The sequence below is a fragment of the Salmo salar genome, chromosome ssa11 (genome assembly GCF_905237065.1).
Source record: "Salmo salar chromosome ssa11, Ssal_v3.1, whole genome shotgun sequence".
Lineage (NCBI taxonomy): Eukaryota > Metazoa > Chordata > Actinopteri > Salmoniformes > Salmonidae > Salmo > Salmo salar.
In genome coordinates, this window is record NC_059452.1 from 5,930,335 (window position 1) to 5,952,457 (window position 22,123).

General features: G+C 41.7%; 1 protein-coding gene across 1 annotated transcript in view; it reads left to right on the plus strand.

Annotated features, from left to right (window-relative positions):
* The window catches only part of LOC106561902 (protein kinase C-binding protein NELL1), a 502,584-nt gene that overhangs the window by 425,073 nt on the left and 55,388 nt on the right, over window positions 1-22,123 (plus strand). Inside the window, exon 15 of the mRNA XM_014126233.1 lies at window positions 17,925-18,020. Coding sequence (XP_013981708.1) covers window positions 17,925-18,020 — 96 coding nt within the window. The remainder of the gene's footprint in view (window positions 1-17,924; window positions 18,021-22,123) is intronic.

The following is a 22,123-nucleotide window of genomic DNA, read 5'->3' on the forward strand; positions in this document are numbered from 1 at the left end:
AACCAGAGAGATTCCTTTACAGGAAGTGGCCTGTCTGACCATTTCTTGAACTTCTTTGCCATCTCTATCTTTTAAAAAGGATCTCTGCTCTAACGTGACACTTCCTACGTCTTCCATGGGCGCTCAGAGCCAGGGAAAAACCATCCCAGAACTCCTCTATGCACTCGATATGTCCGATTTTAAAATAGCTTTTCGGTGAAAGCACATTTTGCAATATTCTAAGTAGATAGCCCGGCATCACAGGGCTAGCTATTTAGACACCCAGCAAGTTTAGCCTTCACCAAACTCCGATTTACTATTAGAAAAGTTTGATTACCTTTGGTGTTCTTCGTTAGAATGCACTCCCAGGACTTCTACATCAATAACAAATGTTGGTTTGGTCCCAAATAATCCATTGTTATATCCAAACAGCGGCGTTTTGTTCGTGCGTTCAAGACACTATCCGAAAGGGTAAAGAAGGGTGACGAGCACGGTGCATTTCGTGACAAAAAAAATCTAAATATTCCATTACCGTACTTCGAAGCATGTCAACTACTGTTTAAAATCGATTTTTATGCCATTTTTCTCGTAAAAAAACGATAATATTCAGACCGGAATCTGCGTTTAGGTAAAAAGACGAAAGAAAATAAAGCACGGGGTCGACTCGTGCACGCGCCTAAGCCCATTGTCCTCTGATCGGCCACTTGCCAAAAGCGATAATGTGTTTCAGCCTGGGGCTGCCTCGATATCATTCAGCTTTTTCCCGGGCTCTGAGAGCCTATGGGAGCCGTAGGAAGTGTCAATTTACAGCAAAGATCCTCAGTCTTCAATAAACAGAGCCAAGAAGAACAAGATCTTGTCAGAGAGGGCACTTCCTGTAAGGAATCTTCTCAGGTTTTTGCCTGCCATATGAGCTCTGTTATACTCACAGACACCATTCAAACAGTTTTAGAAACTTTAGGGTGTTTTCTATCCAAAGCCAATAATTATATGCATATTCTAGTTACTGGGCAGGAGTAGTAACCAGATTAACCTCTATGGGCTAGGTGGGACGCTTGCGTCCCACCTACTCAACAGCCAGTTGAATCCTGTGGCGCGTTATTCAAATCCTTAGATATGCTATTACTTCAATTTTTTAAAAATATGACTATTTTACACCATTTTAAAGACAAGACTCTCGCTAATCTAACCACACTGTCCGATTTCAAAAAGGCTTTACAACGAAAGCAAAACATTAGATTATGTCAGCAGAATACCCAGCCAGAAATAATCAGACACCCATTTTTCAAGCTAGCATATAATGTCACATAAACCCAAACCACAGCTAAATGTAGCACTAACCTTTGATCTTCATCAGATGACAACCCTAGGACATTATGTTATACAATACATGCATGTTTTGTTCAATCAAGTTCATATTTATATCAAAAACCAGCTTTTTACATTAGCATGTGACTAGCATGTGACTAGCATTCCCACCGAACACTGCCAGTGAATTTACTAAATTACTCACGATAAACGTTCACAAAAAGGATAACAATTATTTTAAGAATTATAGATACAGAACTCCTCTATGCACTCGATATGTTCGATTTTAAAATAGCTTTTCGGTGAAAGCACATTTTGCAATATTCTCAGTAGATAGCCCGGCATCACAGGGCTAGCTATTAAGACACCCAGCAGGTTTAGCACTCATCAAAGTCAGATTTACTATAAGAAAACTGTTATTACCTTTGTTGTCTTCGTCAGAATGCACTCACAGGACTTCTACTTCCAAAGCAAATGTTGGTTTGGTCCAAAATAATCCATTGTTATATCCAAACAGCGGCGTTTTGTTCGTGCGTTCCAGACACTATCCTAAAGGCTAAATAAGGGTGACGAGCATGGCGCAATTCGTGACAAAAGAATTCTAAATATTCCATTACCGTACTTCGAAGCATGTCAACCGCTGTTTAAAATCAATTTTTATGCCATTTTTCTCATAAAAAAGCGATAATATTCTGACCGGGAATCTGCGTTTAGATAAACAGACAAAGGAAAAGAAAGCATTCGGTCGAAGCGGGCACGTGCCTAAGCGCGCCATAGTACTCTGAGTGGCCACTTGCCAAAAGCGATAATGTGTTTCAGCCAGAGCCTGCCTCGATATCGTTCAACTTTTTCCCGGGCTCTGAGACCCTATGGAAGACGTAGGAAGTGTCACGTTATTGCACAGATCCTGAGTCTTCAATAAAAAGAGCCAAGATGAAACACTACTTCTCAGACAGGCCACTTCCTGCTTGAAATCTTCTCAGGTTTTGGCCTGCCATAGGAGTTCTGTTATACTCACAGACACCATTCAAACAGTTTTAGAAACTTTGGGGTGTTTTCTATCCAAAGCCAATAATTATATGCATATTCTAGTTACTGGGCAGGAGTAGTAACCAGATTAAATCGGGTACGTTTTTTATCCAGCCGTGTCAATACTGCCCCCTAGCCCTAACAGGTTAAATCGGGTACGTTTTTTTTATCCGGCCGTGTCAATACTGCCCCCTACCCCCAACAGGTTAAGATCCCCTCGAACATCAATGACGACTCCGTGGATACCTACCTGACAGAACAGGGCTGCACCTGGATATTCAACCCACCGCATGCCTCTCACATGGGTGGTGCCTGGGAGAGAATGATTGGCATAGCAAGGAGAATCCTGGATTCCATGTTCCTCCAACAGGGTCATTCAAGTCACGAAAGTCACGAAACACTCATTACCCTGATGGCAGAAGTGGCTGCCATCATCAATGCCAGACCTCTAGTTCCAGTCTCTACAGATCCAGATGACCCCCTCATACTTACACCTGCTACTCTCACACAGAAAGTGAGTACAGGAGAAGTCTGAGCACGCACCCTTGTGGAGCCCCAGTGTTGAGGATCAGCAGAGTGGAGGTGATGTTTCCTACCTTCACCACCTGGGGGAGGCCTGTCAGGAAGTCCAGGACCCAGTTGCACAGGGTGGGGTTCAGACCCAGGGCCTCAAGCTTAATGATGAGTTTGTAGGTTACTATGGTGTTGAATGCTGAGCTATAGTCAATAAACAGCATTCTTACATAGGTATTCCTCTTGTCCAGATGGGATAGGGCAGTGTGCAGAGTGATGGCGATTGCATGGTCTGTGGATCTATTGGGGCTGAAAGCAAATTGAAGTGGTTCCAGGGTTGCAGGTAAGTGTAGCGGTGATATGATCCTTGACTAGTCTCTCAAAGCACTTCATGATGACAGAGGTGAGTGCTACGGGGCGATAGTCATTAAGTTCAGTTACCTTTGCCTTCTTGGATACAAGAACAATGGTGGCCCTCTTGAAGCATGTGGGGACAGCAGACTGGGATAGGGAGAGATTGAATATGCCCGTAAACACACCAGCCAGCTGGTCTGCGCATGAACACAAATTGCTCCTCCCCCTCATACCCACTGTCACTGAGATGATTGCTGGTTCACATAAAGCTTGGTCTCCACCACAGGAGACAGTTTACTGTTATTGATCCTGAAAGGGTCAAGAGGACACCACATGTATGGAAATTAGAATTTAAACTGGTACTGTGTGGCTCAGTTGGTAGAGCATGGTGCTTGCAATGTGAGGGTTGTGGGTTTGATTCCCACGGTGAAAAAGTAAAATAAATGCATGCATTCATTACTGTATGTCTCTGGAAAATATAATTTCCTCAAATATAAATGTTAAACTCCTCTCTATCACCCTTTCTTTATGTCCTTCCTCTTACTGTCTCTCTATCCCTCCGTCTGTCTCTCTATCCCTCCGTCTGTCTATCTCTCCCTTACTCTCTCTTCTTCCTTCTCTCCATCATCATGTTATCCTCAGAGGAGCAGCAAGTGTACCATTGTTTAAAACCCCAGCACACAACAATAGACGGGCCACTGAAGTTCAGTCAGAGCCCAGCTAAAGATTATAGTTCAGTATTGTTACCCGCTTCCCACTTAATGAACAGATGTGCATTGTAAATCCTCTTGTCAGCTGCAAAATGAGCTCCCTAATCTTGTTAATGGTCTTTTTCTCTTTCTTTAGGACCGGTTTGTTATACACACAAGGTTTTTAAAAATAGAGGATTTCAGCGGGGCCTAAACACTGGCTTTGAGAACAATGGGAGATGCCTGCTCTTTTCTCATCTATTTGTGCTAACAACATGCGACTCTGTTAGAATAGTCTAACTGCGTACCGTAGTGGTGTGATACTGAGTGTAATGATGTTTGCTGCATTGGGGGAAATGGAGTGAGGGAGGAGGAGGAGGGAGGAAGGTGGAGTGTCGGAATAGGAGATGATGCTGTTCTCGTGTCCCTGCAAGTGCTAGATTCTGCTAAAATTTTCTTTTTTCAAAATTTGGCAGGACGATAGGAAAACACTAAGTTGTGCTGTTCAGATCCGTGCTGGAGGCCATATTGGTATTTTCTCAACATTTAAGGTCATAGGAGGAAAAAGCATGCATGATTAATTGGAAAATGTAAAATACAAAAACAAAACATGTTTTTGTAGGTGGTACTAATTATCAAAGCAATTATTTTTAGCCTCATCCTGCTGTTGGATTTAGCTGCGGTGGAGCAAAGAAGGAAGTGTCTGCAGTCATCGTCTCAGATCCAATTCCTTACAGAATGGCAGTTGCGTCCCAAATGGGATCATATTCCATATATAGTGCACTACTTTGGACCAGGGCCCATCGGGCTTTGGTCAAAAATAGTGCACTATATAGGGAATACGGTGATATTTGGGACTCAGTCGGCATCAGAGGAGCTTCGTGTGTTTGTGTGTGTGTGTGCTTTTGTGCACGCGTGTGTGTGTGTGTGTGTGTGCGTGTGCATGTGTGTCATTGCCTGAATCTTGAGAGTAAGATGTTGGGGGGTGCTATGGAATTGTTTTATACTGAACAAAAATATAAATGCAACATGCAATTTTAAAGATTTTACTGAGTTATAGTTAATATTAGGAAATCAATCAGTTGAAATTAGGCCCTAATCTATGGGTTTCACATGACTGGGCAGGGGCACACCCACTGGGGAGCCACGCCCAGCCAATCAGAAATAGTTTTTTCCCCCCACAAAATGGCTTTATTACAGACCGCAATACTCCTCAGTTTCATCAGCTGTCCGGGTGGCTGGTCAAAGAATGGGGCCGGAGGGGATGGCTGCCGTTTTATGTGCTCCTAACCAACTGTGCTATTTTGTTCTTTTTTTTTGCATTGCTTTTAACTTATTTTGTACATAATGTTGCTGCTACCATCTCTTATGACGGGAAATAACTTCTCACCTCGAACTAGACAAAGGTTTTTTTCTTTAACAAGTACGATGCAAAGGATATACTGCTTTCTCTGGAACATACAGCTGGCGGGGTTTTCGGTACATCGGCAAGATAGAACAGCTGCCTCCGGTAAGACAAGGGGTGGCAGTCTGTCTATTTGTAAGTAACAGCTGGTGAACAAAATCTAATATTAAGTCTCAAGGTTGTGCTCGCCTGAGGTTGTATCTCATGATAAGCTGTAGATCACACTATTTACGAAGAGAGTTTTCATCTATATTTTTAGTAGCTGTCTATTTACCACCACATACCAATGCTGGCACTAAGATGGCACTCAACGAGCTATATAGAGCCATAAGGAAACAGGAAAATACTCATCGAGAGGTGGCGCTCCTAGTGGCCTGGGACTTTAATGTAGGGAAACTTAAATCCATTTAACCTTCTACCAGCATGTTAAATGTGCAACCAAAAGGGGAAAAAACTCTATACCACCTTTACTCCACACACAGAGACGCATACAAAGCTCTCCCCCCTCCATTTGGAAAATCTGACCATAACTTTATCCTCCTGATTCCTGCTTACAAACAAAAACTAAAGCAGGAAGTACCAGTGACTCGCTCAATAAGGAAGTGGTCAGACGACTCAGATCCTAATCTACAGGACTGTTTTGCTAGCAGAGACTAGAATATGTTCTGGGATTCTTCCGGTGGCATTGAGGAGTACACCACATCAGTCACTGGCTTCATCAATAAGTGCATCAATGTTGTCGTCTCCACAGTGACTGTATGTACAGTACATGCCCCAACCAGAAGCCGTGGATTATAGGCAACTTATGCACTGAGCTAACTGAGTTACCTTAGTTACCGTACTTCGAAGCATGTCAAATGCTGTTTAACCTCTATGGGCTAGGTGGGACGCTAGCGTGCCACCCGTGGTGCACTCCATCAACAGCAGGTGCATTTCAAGAGCGGCAAATTTGAATCCAAATAAATGTCAAAATTCAAATTTTTCAAAAATACAACTATTTTACACCATTTGAAAGATAAACATCTCCTTAATCTAACCACGTTTTACGATTTCAAAAAGGTTTTACGGCGAAAGCATAAATTTAGAGTATGTTAGGACAGTACATTTACAAGAGTTGTGTGTAATGTTTTGTCAAGTCAAAGACAGGGTCACCAAAACCATAAAACCAGCTAAAATGATGCACTAACCTTTTACAATCTCCATCAGATGACACTCCTAGGACATTATGTTAGACAATGCATGCATTTTTAGTTCTATCAAGTTCATATTTATATCCAAAAACAGCGTTTTACTATGGCGTTGATGTTGAGGAAATCGTTTCCCTCCAATAACCGGCAGTCAAGTCAGCGCCACAAATTAAATAATTAAAATTAGAAAACATTGGTAAAATATTATATTGTCATTTAAAGAATTATAGATTAACATCTCTTGAACGCAATCGCAACTTGCCAGATTTAAAAATAACCTTACTGGGAAATCACACTTTGCAATAATCTGAGCACTGCGCCCAGAAAAATAGGCTTTGCGATACAGACTAGACGTCATGTTGGGGAGATCTAAAATCGAAAATACTATGTAAATAATCCATACCTTTGATTCTCTTCATCAGAAGGCACTTCCAGGTATCACAGGTCCATAACGAATGTAGTTTTGTTCAAAAAAGCTCATATTTATGTCCAAAAATCTCCATCTTGTTAGCACATGATCTAAGCCAGCCGGACTTCTCGTCACGAACGAGGGGAAAAAATATATTTCCGTTCGTTCAAACTGCAACGTTGTATAGCATAAATCATTAGGGCCTTTTTCAACCAGAACATGAATAATATTCAAGGCGGACGAATGCATACTCTTTTATAACGTATTGGAACGAGGGTACCCAAACATGCACTCGCGCGCCAGGTGTCTAATGGGACATCATCGTTCCATGTCTCTTGTTCGGTCAGATCTCCCTCCAGAAGACTCAAAACACTTTGTAAAAGCTGGTGACATCTATTGGAAGCAATAGGAAGTGCCAAAATATTCCTCAGCCCCTGTGTTTTTCAATGGCATAGGCTTAAAGGCAATTCAACACATCAGGTATCCACTTCCTGTCAGAAAATGTCTCAGGGTTTTGCCTGCCATATGAGTTCTGTTATACTCACAGACACCATTCAAACAGTTTTAGAAACTTTAGAGTGTTTTCTATCCATATATAATAAGTGTATGCATATTCTAGTTACTGGGTAGGATTAGTAACCAGATTAAATCGGGTACATTTTTTTATCCAGACGTGCAAATGCTGCCCCCTAGCCCTAACAGGTTAAAAATGGGCACATATTTTTTCAAAATTCTCAATACTGCCCCCTAGCCCCAACAGGTTATTAAGAGTGTGCTCCTAATCTCAGCTCGTTACCTGTATAAAAGACACCTGGGAGCCAGAAATCTTTCTGATTGAGAGGTGGTCAAATACTTATTTCCTTCATTAAAATGCAAATCAATTCATAACATTTTTGACATGCGTTTTGCTGGATTTTTTTGTTGTTCTGTCTCTCACTGTTCAAATAAACCTACCATTAAAATTATAGACTGATAATTTCTTTGTCAGTGGGCAAACGTACAAAATTAGCAGGGGATCAAATACTTTTTTCCCTCACTGTACATTAATGAAAGCTTCAGGCAGACTGCAACCCTTTTCATTAAATAATGTCCTGTGTCCTTTCTGTTTTGAATGTACAGCTTGCTTGGCACATTGTTGTTGTGTCAAGTCACTCTGGTTCACACTGACCGTGTGCAACGCCATAAGAAACATCTTAAGCTTTAGCCCCCACCCACACTCTGTCAATTTTACTTGCCCTAGCAGAGCTGGTTAGGCTGTTGTCATGTTATCCAAAGTGTTGGTGACTGTAACTGTGCTTCTGGCAACAATTTAATTAAATTTTTTCACTGATTGGCCATATTCTACAGGTGTTTGAATTCTGTAAAGTTAGTGTGGGAGAGGTGGAAAAACGATTGTTAACGATCAATAATGACAAACCTCCTGGCTTTGACAGCTTAGATGGAAAGCTACTGAGGATGGTAGCTGACTCCATAGCCACTCCTATCTGTCATATATTTAATCTGAGCCTGGATGGAAGCCAAAATTATTCCGCTACCCAAGAGTGGTAGATCAGCCTTTATTGCTTTTAACAGCAGACCTATAATCTTGCTGCCAGCTCTTAGCAAACTGTTGAAAAAAAATGGTGTTTGACCAAATACCATGCTATTTCTCTGTAAACAAATTAACAACTGACTTTCAGCATGCTTATAGAAAAGGGCACTCAACATGTACTGCACTGACACAAATGGCTGATGATTGGTTGAAAGAAATTGATAATAGGAAGGTTGTGGGAGCTGTACTGTTAGATTTCAACACAAGTTGAAAAAACGAATGTCTTTTCAACCAAGCCGTATCGTGTATTCAGAGCTATCTAATAGAACTCAATTTATTTTTTATTTTGATGGAAGCTTCTCTGTCAAACATGTAGTCTGGTGTACAGCAGGGCAGCTCTCTAGGCTCTCTACTCTTTTCTATTTTTACCAACGACTTGCCACTGGCATTGTATCCATGTATGCTGATGATTCAACAATATACTCATCAGCAGTCACTGAAACCCTTAACAAAGAGTGGTAGTCTGTTTTGGAATGGGTGGCCAGTAATAAGCTGGTCCTGAACATCTCTAAAACTAAGTGCATTGTATTTGGTATAAATCATTCCCTAAGTTCTAGACATCATCTGAATCTGGTAATGAACGGTATGGCTGTTGAACAAGTTGAGGAGACTAAATTACTTGGCGTTACCTTAGATTAGAAACTGTCATGGTCAAAACATATAGACTCAATGGTTGTAAAGATGGGGAGGTCTGTCCATAATAAAGAGATGCTCTGCTTTTTTGACACCACACTCCAAAAAGCAAGTTCTACAGACTCTAGTTTTGTCTAATCTTGATTATTGTCCAGTCGTGTGGTCCAGTGCTGCAAGGAAAGCTCTAGTTAAGCTGCAGCTAGCCCAGAACATTGCAGCACATCTTGCTCTTCATTGTAATCAGAGGGCTGATATAAATACTATACATAACAGTCTCTCTTGGATAACAGTTGAGGAGAGACTGACTGCATCACTTCTTCTTTTTACAAGAAACGTGTTGAAAATTCCTAATTGTTTGCATAGTCAACTTACACACAGCTCTGACACACACACTTAACCCACCAGACATACAACACCCAACTCATTTGCAAGGGAGCCCTATGAACATACAGTAAATATTAATCTAAACAAATACAACTCTCACATATCAACTCCCTTAAACTCGATCTAAACTGTCCAATGGAGACCATCGAGTTTAGTTTCAAGGTGGCCTAAAGGCTATCGCGTGATCTAAGGGCATAAAATCTATAAGCATTTTTCCGCAGCTAAGTAGAGACCCAACCAGTCCAGAGGGAGGGTCTCCAGTTAATACGTGAGCTGAGGTAGTGGGGGAATCTCTGAAGAGCCACTTTATATACAAAAAGTAGGGACTCAGTCCCTTGAAAGAGGCATGATTATCTACACACAATACCCCATAATGACAAAGCAGAAACAGCTTTTTAGAGTTTTTTTGCTAATTTATAATTTAAAAAAACTGATAAATCACATTTACATAAGTATTCAGACCCTTTACTCAGTATTTTGTTGAAGCACATTTGGCAGTGACTACAGCCTTGAGTCTTCTTGGGAATGACGCTACAAGCTTGGCACACTTGCATTTGGGGAGTTTCTCCAATTTTTCTCTGCAGATTCTCTCAAGCTCAGGTTGGATGGGGAGCGTTACTGCACAGCTATTTTCAAGCCTCTCCAGAGATGTTCTATCAGGTTCAAGTCTGGGCTCTGGCTGGGCTTTTACATGAATCCAAGTGGGTTTCCTTATCAGCCCAGTCAAGTAGAGCTCAAGAAAGATATTCTTAAACTGATCTGTGTAAGTCAATCAAGATTTAGATCTCCTGACACAACCAGTTAAGATACCAGAAAGGGTTTTAAATAGTCAGAAATAATACCAACAGTCTTCACTGAAACGGCTGGGGTGCGGTAGACCGCAGCAATAAATGGACACATATTTTGACTTATGGACACTTTTATAACCAACAACTCACACGTTTTGGGGACAGAAGTGCTAAGAGAGCATGATGCCATAAGAGATGATCTTACATAGAACGTCACCCTCAATCTTTTTTTTTTACTATCACATTTGAACATTTTGTATTCCGCAATAGCAACATCCTTATCCATAATCAAATTATTCAACCAGGTCTCTGAGATAACCAGAACATCTGGGCTAGTGTCATACATCCAGAAAGTCCCTTTGCGACATTTGAAAACAGCAGGAGTGCACGATAAGCGGTACCGGAGCGACCAAGTCTAGGTCCAAAAGGCTTCTTAACAGCTTCTACCCCCAAGCCATAAGACTAATCAAATGGCTACCTGTACTATTTGCTTTGACCCCCCCACACACACACACGCACACATTTTTACATTGCTGGTACTCTCTGTTTATTATCTATGCATTGTCACTTTACCTACATGTACATATTACCTCGATTAACCTGTGCCCCTGCACATTGACTCTGTACCGGTACCCCATTTTTATATAGCCTTGTTACTGTTATTATATTGCTGCTCTTTAATTGTTATTTTCCATTTTATTTTTTACTTCAGGTTATTTTAGTAAACACTTTCTTAACACTTATTTTTATTGAAACTGTGTTGTTGGTTAAGGGCTTATAAGTAAGCATTTCACTGTAAGGTCTACACCTGTTGTATTCGGGGTATGTGACAGACAAAATTAGATTTTTTGATTTGAGTATCCATGGTAACACAATCTATATAACTTGATGAGCTAGCCACAATAGGCTTCTTGATTTGGATTCAAAGTTTACATTTCTAATTTTGACAGAAAGTGGTTTCATTTCAACTTAGTGTACTGTTAGCTAGCTAATGTTAGCTGGCTGGCTCACTAGCTAACGTTACATTTATCTCAGAGGCATTTGCTTGACTAGTTATAGCCTAATGTCAGCTAGCTAATATTGGACCTGGTTGCTTAGCTACCTGCAGATTAATGCAGGGTAGTAACATCATGAGTTGGGATTATGGTTCATTGTTTACCTAGCTAGCTAGCTACATGTCTTAAAATAGCTTTTTGGTGAAAGCACATTTCGCAATATTCTAAGTACATAGCCCAGCCATCACGGGCTAGCTATTTAGACACCCGGCAAGTTTAGCCTTCACCAAAATCAGATTTACTATTACAAAAGTTTGATTACCTTTTGTTGTCTTCGTCAGAATGCACTCCCAGGACTGCTACTTCAATAACAAATGTTGGTTTGGTCCAAAATAATCCATCGTTATATCCGAATAGCGGCGTTTTGTTCGTGCGTTCCAGAAACTATCCGAAATGGTAAATCAGGGTCGCGCGCATGGCGCATTTCGTGACAAAAAAATTCTAAATATTCCATTACCGTACTTCGAAGCATGTCAACCGCTGTTTAAAATCAATTTTTATGCAATTTATCTCGTAAAAAAGCGATAATATTCTGACCGGGAATCTCCTTTTCGGTAAACAAAGGAAAAATCACAAAGACGGGGGCGGCCAGTGCACGTGCCTAAGCCCACAGTCCCTTGATCGGCCACTTGAGAAAGGCGATAATGTGTTTCAGCCTGGGGCTGGAATGACGACATTCAGGTTTTTCCCCGGGCTCTGAGAGCCTATTGGAGCCGTGGGAAGTGTCACGTTACCACAGAGATCCTTTGTAATGGAATGAGATGTCAAAGAAAGACAATAAATGGTCAGACAGGCCACTTCCTGTAAAGGAATCTCTCAGGTTTTGACCTGCCATTTGAGTTCTGTTATACTCACAGACACCATTCAAACAGTTTTAGAAACTTTGGAGTGTTTTATATCCAAAGCCAATAATTATATGCATATTCTAGTTACTGGGCAGGAGTAGTAACCAGATTAAATCGGGTACGTTTTTTATCCACCCGTTTCAATACTGCCCCCTAGCCCTAACAGGTTAACAAAAAGTGTGCCATAGCGCAGAATAACTGTAAATTCATCAAACGCTCAACACCCGTTGAATATGGCTGGTGTCAGCAAACGTCGGCAAAAAGCGTAATTTAATTGTTGCCAGCAGCACAGTTACAGTCCCCAACACTCTGGATAACAATTAAAACAGCCTAAACAGCTCTGCTAGGGCGAGTAAAATGGTCAGAGTGGGGTGTTCTCTCATTATGTGACTGGAAATAGATAGCAAGCTAGCCAATGTTAGCCAGTTAACTTAGGTGCTTGACTTCCATTGTGAGGTCAGAGCGTTCGGATTAACCCTACTCATCGGCCAGAGCGTCCATTGTGCGCTCTGAACGCGCCGAGAGCGAAACGCTATGAATATACTAACGGACAATCTGACCTCACAGTTGCAGTCACCAATGCTCTGGATAACATAACAGCCTAACCAGCTCTCATAGGGCGACTAATATTCAGTGAGCTGTCACCTCATTTATGTCTGGAAGTAGCTAGCAAGTTAGCTTGGGTGCTTGACTGCTGTTGTTAGTACAGAACGCTCAGATCAACCCTTAAAGAGATGGGCGGGGCTAAAGCTTAAGAGGGTATGAACGATGCTGAATGGGTCTAGACAAAGAAGAGCTCTCCAGTAGTAGTACCAAAACATTCAAAGGCCATTTTCTCAAAAGTGAGTTTACAAGTTTATCAACTTTCAAAGCAAAGTTACTTTCTCATTGTTCCTCAACTGTAGTGTATGATATACCATTTTGTAGCTCTGAGTCTCTACTTTTATCCAATGCAAAAAACACTTTCATATTTTGCTACAATAGACCGATTTGACCCGGTCGTCTCATATAATGCCGTCAGTTTAAGCTAGAGATATCTGCTTAAGTCGCACTTCTGCGTCTGCAGTGACAGGTGACAGAGGTAGAGCTGTGTTTGTCACACCATGAGACAACCCGAAAATCGGTCTTCTCACAGAATTGTCTTTAGCGTCCAAACGGTTTGACATATTATGTTCTCTCTATGGAAAGATGAGACTCTCACGAACACATACATGTCAGTTGTTTTGCTCTAGGACGCCGACAGGCCTCACAAGACTCATCTGAAGGTACCCCGTTAGCAGTTGAAGAAATGTATGGAAGTAAAAAATAAAAAATAGGTTAAATACATAAATGTTTCCTGATCTTTCTTTTGTCTCTCAGATATAGGACAGACACTTCAGAATAAACTTCCTTTAGTTTTTTTGGGGTGGGGGACTCTGTTGTTCCATGTAGTGAGTCTGTTGTTCTATACGTTTGTATGGGCTAATAGCAGTAAGGCCAAATATAGTTTTTACATACAGTATTTTCTTTTGATACTTCAAGGGGTCTTAAAATTCTAAATCAAATACACTACATGACCAAAAGTATGTGGGACACCTGCTCGTCGAAAATCTCATTCCAAAATCATGTGCATTAACATGGAGTTAGTTGCCCCGTTGCTGCCATAACAGCCTCCACTCTTCTGGGAGGGCTTTACACTAGATGTTGGAACATTGCTGCGGGGACTTACTTCCATTTAGCCACAAGAGCATCGGTGAGGTCGGGCACTTATGCTGGGGAAATAGGCCCACAGTTGGCGTTCCAATTCATTCCAAAGGTATTCGGTGGGGTTGAGGTCAGGGCTCTGTGCAGGCCAGTGAAGGTCTTCCACACTGATCTCGACAAACCATTTCTGTATGGACCTCGCTTTGTGCACGGGGGCATTATCATGCTGAAACATTAAAAGGCCTTCCCCAAAGTGTTGCCACAAAGTTTGAAGCACAGAATCGTCTAGAATGTCTTTGTATGCTTCACTGTGACTATCGGGTGATTGTGGAGGCCAGGTCATCTGATGCAGCACTCCATCATTCTCCTGCTTGGTCAAATAGCCCTTACACAGCCTGGAGGTGTGTTTTGGGTCATTGTACTGTTGAAAAACATATGATAGCCCCACTAAGCGCAAACCAGATGGCATGGCGCATTACTGCAGAAATGCTGTGGTAGCCATGCTGGTTAAGTGTGCCTTGAATTCTAAATAAATCATAGACAGTGTCACCAGCAAAACACCATCATACCTCCTCCTCCATGCTTCACAGTGGGAACCACACATGTGGAGATCATCCATTCACCTACTCTGCATCTCTTAAAGACACGGCGGTTGGAACCAAAAATCTAAAATTTGGACTCATTTAACCAAAGGACAGATTTCCACCAGTCTAATGTCCATTGCTCGTGTTTCTTGGCCCAAGTAAGTCCCTTCCTCTTATTGAAGGCATTGAAGCTCGTCTGGAGGGTTGTTAACACAGTGTCCAAGGAAGGGCCAGAAGTATACAGAAAGGTGTCGTCTGCGTAGAGGTGGATCAGAGACTCACCAGCAGCAAGAGCGACATCATTGATGTATACAGAGAAAAGAGTTGGCCCAAGAATTGAACCCTGTGGCACCCCCATAGAGACTACCAGAGGCCCGGACAATAGGCCATCTGATTTGACACATTGAACTCTATCAGAGAAGTAGTTGGTGAACCAGGCGAATCAATCATTTGAGAAACCAATGCTATTGAGTCTGCCGATGAGGATGTGGTGATTGACAGAGTCGAAAGCCTTGGCCAGGTCAATGAATATTGCAGCACAGTATTGTTTCTTATCGATGGCAGTTACGATATCGTTTTGGACCTTGAGCGTGTTTGAGGTGCACCTATGACAAGCTCTGAAATCAGATTGCATTGCGGAGAAGGTGCGGTGGGATTCAAAATGGTCGGTAATCTGTTTGTTGACTTGGCTTTCGAAGATCTTAGAAAGACAGGGTAGGATAGATATAGGTCTGTAGCAGTTTGGGTCAAGAGTGTCCCCTCCTTTGAAGAGAGGGATGACAGCAGCTGCTTTCCAATCTTTTGGAATCTCAGATGACATGAGAGGTTGATCAGGCTAGCAATAGGGGTTGCAACAATTTCGGCAGATCATTTTAGAAAGAAAGGGTCCAGATTGTCTAGCCCGGCTGATTTGTAGGGGTCCAGATGTTGCCGCTCTTTCAGAACATCAGCTGACTGGATTTGGGAGAAGGAGAAATGGGGAAGGCTTGGGCGAGTAGCTGTGGGGGGTGCAGTGCTGTTGACCACTGTAGGGGTAGCCAGGTGGAAAGCATGGCCAGCCGTAGAAAAATGCTTGTTGAAATTCTCAATTATAGTGGATTTATCGGAGGTGTTATATGAGCTGTATGTTATATGAGCTGTTCTTGTCATAATATGGACTTGGTCTTTTACCAAATAGGGCTATCTTCTGTATACCACCCCTACCTTGTCACAACACAACTGATTGGCTCAAATGCATTAAGAAATTCCACAAATTAACTTTTAACAAGGCACATCTGTTAATTGAAATGCATTCCAGGTGACTGGTTGAGAGAATGCACACAGTTTGCAAAGCTGTCATCAAGGCAGATGGTGGCTACTTTGAAGAATCTCAAATAGAAAATATATTTTGATTTGTTTAACACTTTTTGGCTTACCTCATGATTACCTTTGTGTTATTTCATAGTTTTGTAGTTATTATACAATGCAGAAAATAGTAAAAATAAACAAAAACCCTTAAATGAGTAGGTGTTTCCATACTTTTGACTGGTACTGTAGGTATTCAGACCATGTAGGTCTCCTCCTGACCGGACCACTACTGAGGTGTCACCCGCCAAAGCATGTAGGCTAAGAGTAAGGAGCTTGACTTCCATTATCTAAATGACCGCTGATGCGCCTCCATTAGTACTGATGACTGTATTTCTGATAATGTATCCAGGACCACTCTATAACATGTGACCATGCTCTCCCTGCACTATTCTGAGATATTTTTTTTGAACAGAGCGAGTCGGTCGGGCTTGGCTTTGCTCTCTCCGTTCGTCCCCTTAATGAGATTTGTGCTCCCAATTAGAGAAGGATCGTTATGAAGAGGGCTGATGATCTCTTAATACAGCACATTAAAGGGATGTACAACAGTCATCCCAGCACTAATTAAGTCAATTCAATTTCCTAGCGTGGAATCGTAATGCTGTTATTCATTTGGTGGATTTGGAGGAACCTGGAATTACAGGAATTTCCTTTAGCACACCATCTTTGATGTTTCCGCATCCCAAATGGATCCTTGGAAGCTCAAGGATCTCAAGGAGCCGGGATGATTCCTATACTACCCGGTGCTGGAAGGCAAACTAGGACTCTAATCGAAAGTCAAATAGCAAATTTGTGATTATAAGCATGTCTCCAAAAGTAGTGAATCAGCAACAGGCTCAGTTAGGCAGTGGGATGGTTGAGCTGAAGGTCACTGGAGCTGCTGTGGAGGAGAGAATCTCTACCTTACACCCCCTTTATGCTGATTGCAGTAAAATGATAATTAGAGAAGTAGATACACTTATATTGACTCAGTCTAATTCATTCTTAATTGTGAGGTGTATTAGTACAATCAGGCTCTTAATGAGGTGCCTGAAATAACTTCTTTATCAGGGGATCCAGTCAAATGAACATCACTAATGGGTTTTGGCACAGTGCTGCGTGGTTATTTATTGCACTTATGTATCAGTTTGTATATTTAGCACGCTTTTATAACGAGACAGGTGTGATCATTATGTGAGCAAATGGATGTTTATTGGACTCATAAACCAAAGCGAGGGGACCTATGTGTTTGTGCAGTGTGTGTTGGCCTCCGACTCTCTCCCTCTCTCTCTCTCTCTCTCACACACACACACACACACACACACACACACACACACACACACACACACACACACACACACACACAGTAAAACACACACAACACTACCATGCCCTTTTTTCTATCTATCTATCTAGCTAGCTAGCTATCTAGCTAGCTAGCTAGCTCGCTGTGGCTCAGTTGGTAGAGCATGGGGCTTGCAGATTCCCACTAAGGCCAACCATACGAAAAATGAGAGCGAGCGATCACGTCTTGTACATTCACAGCACAAGTCACAGTGAGTTTCACATTGTGCTTTGCAATCCATCAACTGGGGGGTTGTGAAGATCACATCCACACAGACACGTTTTCTCTCACACACATACATGACAAAACACACACACACAGAAAGTGGGACCCACAAAGCCCCATCTCACCCCCTACTGAGAATGCATAGAAACTAAAACTATTCCTCCCCATGGAGAGTAATGGTGACCTTGGAAAATGCTGGAGGGCATTATTTTTAGAATGGGTTTACACCTGTGCGTGCGTTCTGCTTAGCAAAAATGGCCCGCTAGGCGGCTCACATTCCATGCCCAGGGCCAAGCCGGCAAGCCGGGCTTCTTACCCATTTAAAGTTTGAGAATAGGGTTGTGTGTGGTGGAGGTAATGCACAGTGAGGGACTGGTCATTTGAGCCACAAAAACCAATGCTGCTAAATAGAACAGAACAAAATGGTGTTCACAGTAGGATTGTGTTTGTGATATATATGTGTGAGAATTAAACTCTTGCACTGGCTGTTTCTTTCTGTTTTTCTCCCTTTTCTCTCTCAATTTCTCACACTGCTTCTCTCTGTTTCTCTTTCTGTCTCTCTCTCTCTACTTTGTCTGTATCTCTCTCTTTCCAGCATTCTGTGAGGAGGGGTGTAGGAGCGGAGGTACCTGTGTGTCACCCAACACCTGCATCTGCCCCTCAGGCTTTACGGGACGTCACTGTGAGACAGGTATGACTGTAGTACCACACTGTTAAAAAATATATGTTGATATAATGTACAATTGTATGGCAACCAGCTGCAATAGGTTTGTGAGTTTGCTCAACATTAGGGCTTATAGCTGAACTTACATACAGTTAAAGTTGGAAGTTTACATACACCTCAGCCAAATACATTTAAACTCAGTTTTTCACAATTCCTGACATTTAATCAGAGTAAAAATTCCCTGTCTTAGGTCAGTTAGGATCACCACTTTTTGTTTTAAGAATGAGAAATGTCAGAATACTAGAAGAGATAATGATTTTTTTCATCTTTTATTTCTTTCATCACATTCCCAGTGGGTCAGCAGTTTACATACACTCAATTAGAATTGGGTAGCATTGCCTTTAAATTGTTTAACTTGGGTCAAACGTTTCGGGTAGACTTCCACAAGCTTCCCACAATAAGTTGGGTGAATTCTGGCCCATTCATCCTGACAGAGCTGGTGTAACTAAGTCAGGTTTGTAGGCATCCTTGCTCGCACACGCTTTTTCAGTTCTGCCCACAAATTTTATATAAGCTTGAGGTCAGGGCTTTGTGATGGCCACTCCAATACCTTAACTTTGTTGTCCTTAAGCCATTTTCCAACAACTTTGGAAGTATGCTTTGGGTCATTGTCCATTTGGAAGACCCATTTGCGACCAAGTTTTAACTTCCTCACTGATGTCCTGAGATGTTGCTTCAATTATCCACATAATTTTCAATTCCTCATGATGCCATCTATTTTGTGAAGTGCACCAGTCCCTCCTGCAGCAAAGCCCCCCCACAACATGATGCTGCCACCCCCGTGCTTCACGATTGGGATGGTGTTCTTCGGCTTGCAACCCTGCCCCTTTTTCCTCCAAACATAACAATGGTCATTATGGCCAAACAGTTCTATTTTTGTTTCATCAGGCCAGATCTTTGTCCCCATGTGCAGTTGCAAACTGTAGTCTGGCTTCTTTTATGGCGGTTTTGGAGCAGTGGCTTCTTCCTTGCTGAGCAGCCTTTCAAGTTATGTCGATATAGGACTCGTTTTACTGTGGATGTAGATACTTTTGTACCTGTTTCCACCAGCATCTTCACAAGGTCCTTTGCTGTTGTTCTGAGATTGATTTGCACTTTTTGCACCAAAGTACGTTCATCTCTAGGAGACAGAATGCGTCTCTTTCTTGAGCGGTATGATGGCTGTGTGGTCCCAAGATGTTTATACTTGCATACTATTGTTTGTACAGATGAACGTAATACCTTCAGGCGTTTGGAAATTGCTCCCAATGATTATAACCAGACTTGTGGAGTCCTACAATTTTTTTCTGAGGTCTTGGCTGATTTCTTTTGATTTTCCCATGATGTCAAGCAAAGAGGCACTGAGTTTGAAGGTAGGCCTTGAAATACATCTACAGGTACACCTCCAATTGACTCAAATTATGTCAATTAGCCTATCAGAAGCTTCTAAAGCATGACATCATTTTCTGGAATTTTCCAAGCTGTTTAAAGGCACAGTCAACTTAGTGTATGTAAACTTCTGACCCACTGGAATTGTGATACAGTGAATTATAAGTGAAATAACCTGTCTGTAAACAATTGTTGGAAAAATTACTTGTGTCATGCACAAAGTAGATGTCCTAACCGACTTGCCAAAACTATAGTTTGTTAACAAGAAATTTGTGGAGTGGTTGAAAAACAAGTTTTAATGACTCCAACCTAAGTGTATGTAAACTTCCGACTTCAACTGTACATTCTCAAGTTGAATTGTATGTTCATTCAACTTTGAATTTTAGGTTGAGTGAACATGCAATTCAACTTGAGAATTGAGTCTACCTCATTTTCATATTTCCCAGAGCTCCTTGCCTTTTCTGGTGAATTGTAGTTACCACCCATGACTGTTTGTTAGCAACAGAGACATGGTTTTTGTATGGTTTATATGTTATCTTTAAACTCTGTATAACAATGCATTTCATACACTGAGTGTACAAAACACCTTCCTAATACTGAGTTGTACCCCATTTTGCCATCAGAACAGCTTCAATTTGGACTCTACAAGGTGTCGAAAGCGTTCCACAGGGATGCTGGCCCATGTTGACTCCAATGCTTTCGGCAGTTGACTGGTTGTCCTTTGAATGGAACATTCTTGATACACATGGGAGACGGTTGAGCATAAAAAAAACAGTAGTGGTGCTGTTCTTGACATACTCTCAAACTTGTGCACCTGGCACCTACTACCATATCCCTTTCAAAGGCACTTAAATCTTTTGTCTTGCCCGTTTACCCTCTGAATGACACACATAACAATGTATCAATTGTCTAAAGCCTTAAAAATGCGTCTTTAACCTGTCTCCTCCCATTCATCTACACTGATTGGAGAGGATTTAACAGGTGATATCAATAAGGGAGCATAGCTTTTACCTGGATTTACTTGGTCAGTCTGTCATGGAAATATGTTGCCAACGTAACCATCCGAGGGGGCTACAACAGACTACTTCCGTCTGGTTAGACTGTAAACTCTCCTTCTAGACTCACATTAAGCATCTCCAATCCAAAAATTAAATCCAGAATTGGCTTCCTATTTCACAATAAAGCATCATTCACTCATGCTGCCAAACATACCCTCGCAAGACTGACTATCCTACCGATCCTTGACTTTGGCGATGTCATTTATAAAGTAGCCTTCAACACTCTACTCAGCAAACTGGATGTAGTCTATCACAGTGCCATCCGTTTTGTCACCAAAGCCCCATATACTACCCACCACTGCGACCTGTATGCTCTCGTTGCTGGCCCTTGCTTCATATTTGTCACCAAACCCACTGGCTCCAGGTCAACTATAAGTCTTTGCTAGGTAAAACCCCGCCTTATCTCAGCTCACTGGTCACCATAGCAGTATCCACCCGTAGCACGCGCTCCAGCAGGAAAATTTCACTGGTCATCCCCAAAGCCAACACTTCCTTTGGCTGCCTTTCCTTCCAGTTTTCTGCTGCCAATGACTGGAACGCACTGCAAAAATCACTGAAGGTGGAGAATCATATCTCCCTCACTAACTTTAACCTGTCTGTGAAACTGGGACGCTTGCGTCCCACCCTAGTCAACAGCCAGTGGAATCACGTCGCGCGAAAAACAAATACCTCATAAATGCTATAACTTCAATTTCTCAAACATATGACTATTTTACACCATTTTATAGATACACCTCTCCTGAATCGAACCACGTTGTCCGATTTCAAAAAGGCTTTACTGCAAAAGCAAAACATTAGATTATGTTAGGAGAGTACCCAGCCAAAAGTAATCACACTGCCATTTTCAAAGCAACTAGAATGCATCACAAATACCCAAAACACAGCTAAATGCAGCACTAACCTTTGACAATCTTCATCAGATGACACTCCTAGGACACCATGTTACACAATACATGCATTTTTTGTTCGATAAAGTTCATATTTATATATAAAAACAGCAATTTACATCGGCGCGTGACATTCAGAAAATATCTTCCCTCAAATGCTTCCGGTGAATCAGCGCTACAATTTACAAAATTACAATTCAATTTTAAATTTTTTATTTAATATTGTCATTCAAAGAATTATAGCTTAACATCTCGTGAATGCAACCGCATTGCCAGATTTAAAAATAACTTTACTGGGAAATCACACTATGCAATAAACAACATGCTATGCTCAGAAAAATAGGCTAGGCGAAACAGGTTAGCGCCATCTTGGAACCATCTAAAATCAAATATACTATTGTAAATATTCCCTTACCTTTGATTATCTTCATCAGAAGGCACTTCCAGGCATCCCAGGTCCACAACAAATGTAGTTTGGTTTGAAAAAGTTAATAATTTATGTCCCAATAGCTCCTTCTTGTTAGCACGTTCCGAAGGCTACTCATAACGTACGAGGCGCGCCGGACTTGTCGTCACGAATGTGCAAAAAATATATATTTACGTTCGTTCAAACATGTCAAACGTTGTATAACATAAATCTTTAGGGCCTTTTTCAATCAGAGCTTCAGTAATATTCAAGGCGGACGATTGCATTGTCTTACTAAACGTTTCGGAACAAAAGGGTACCCATGTGCGCCCGCGTCATAGTAGTAATGGC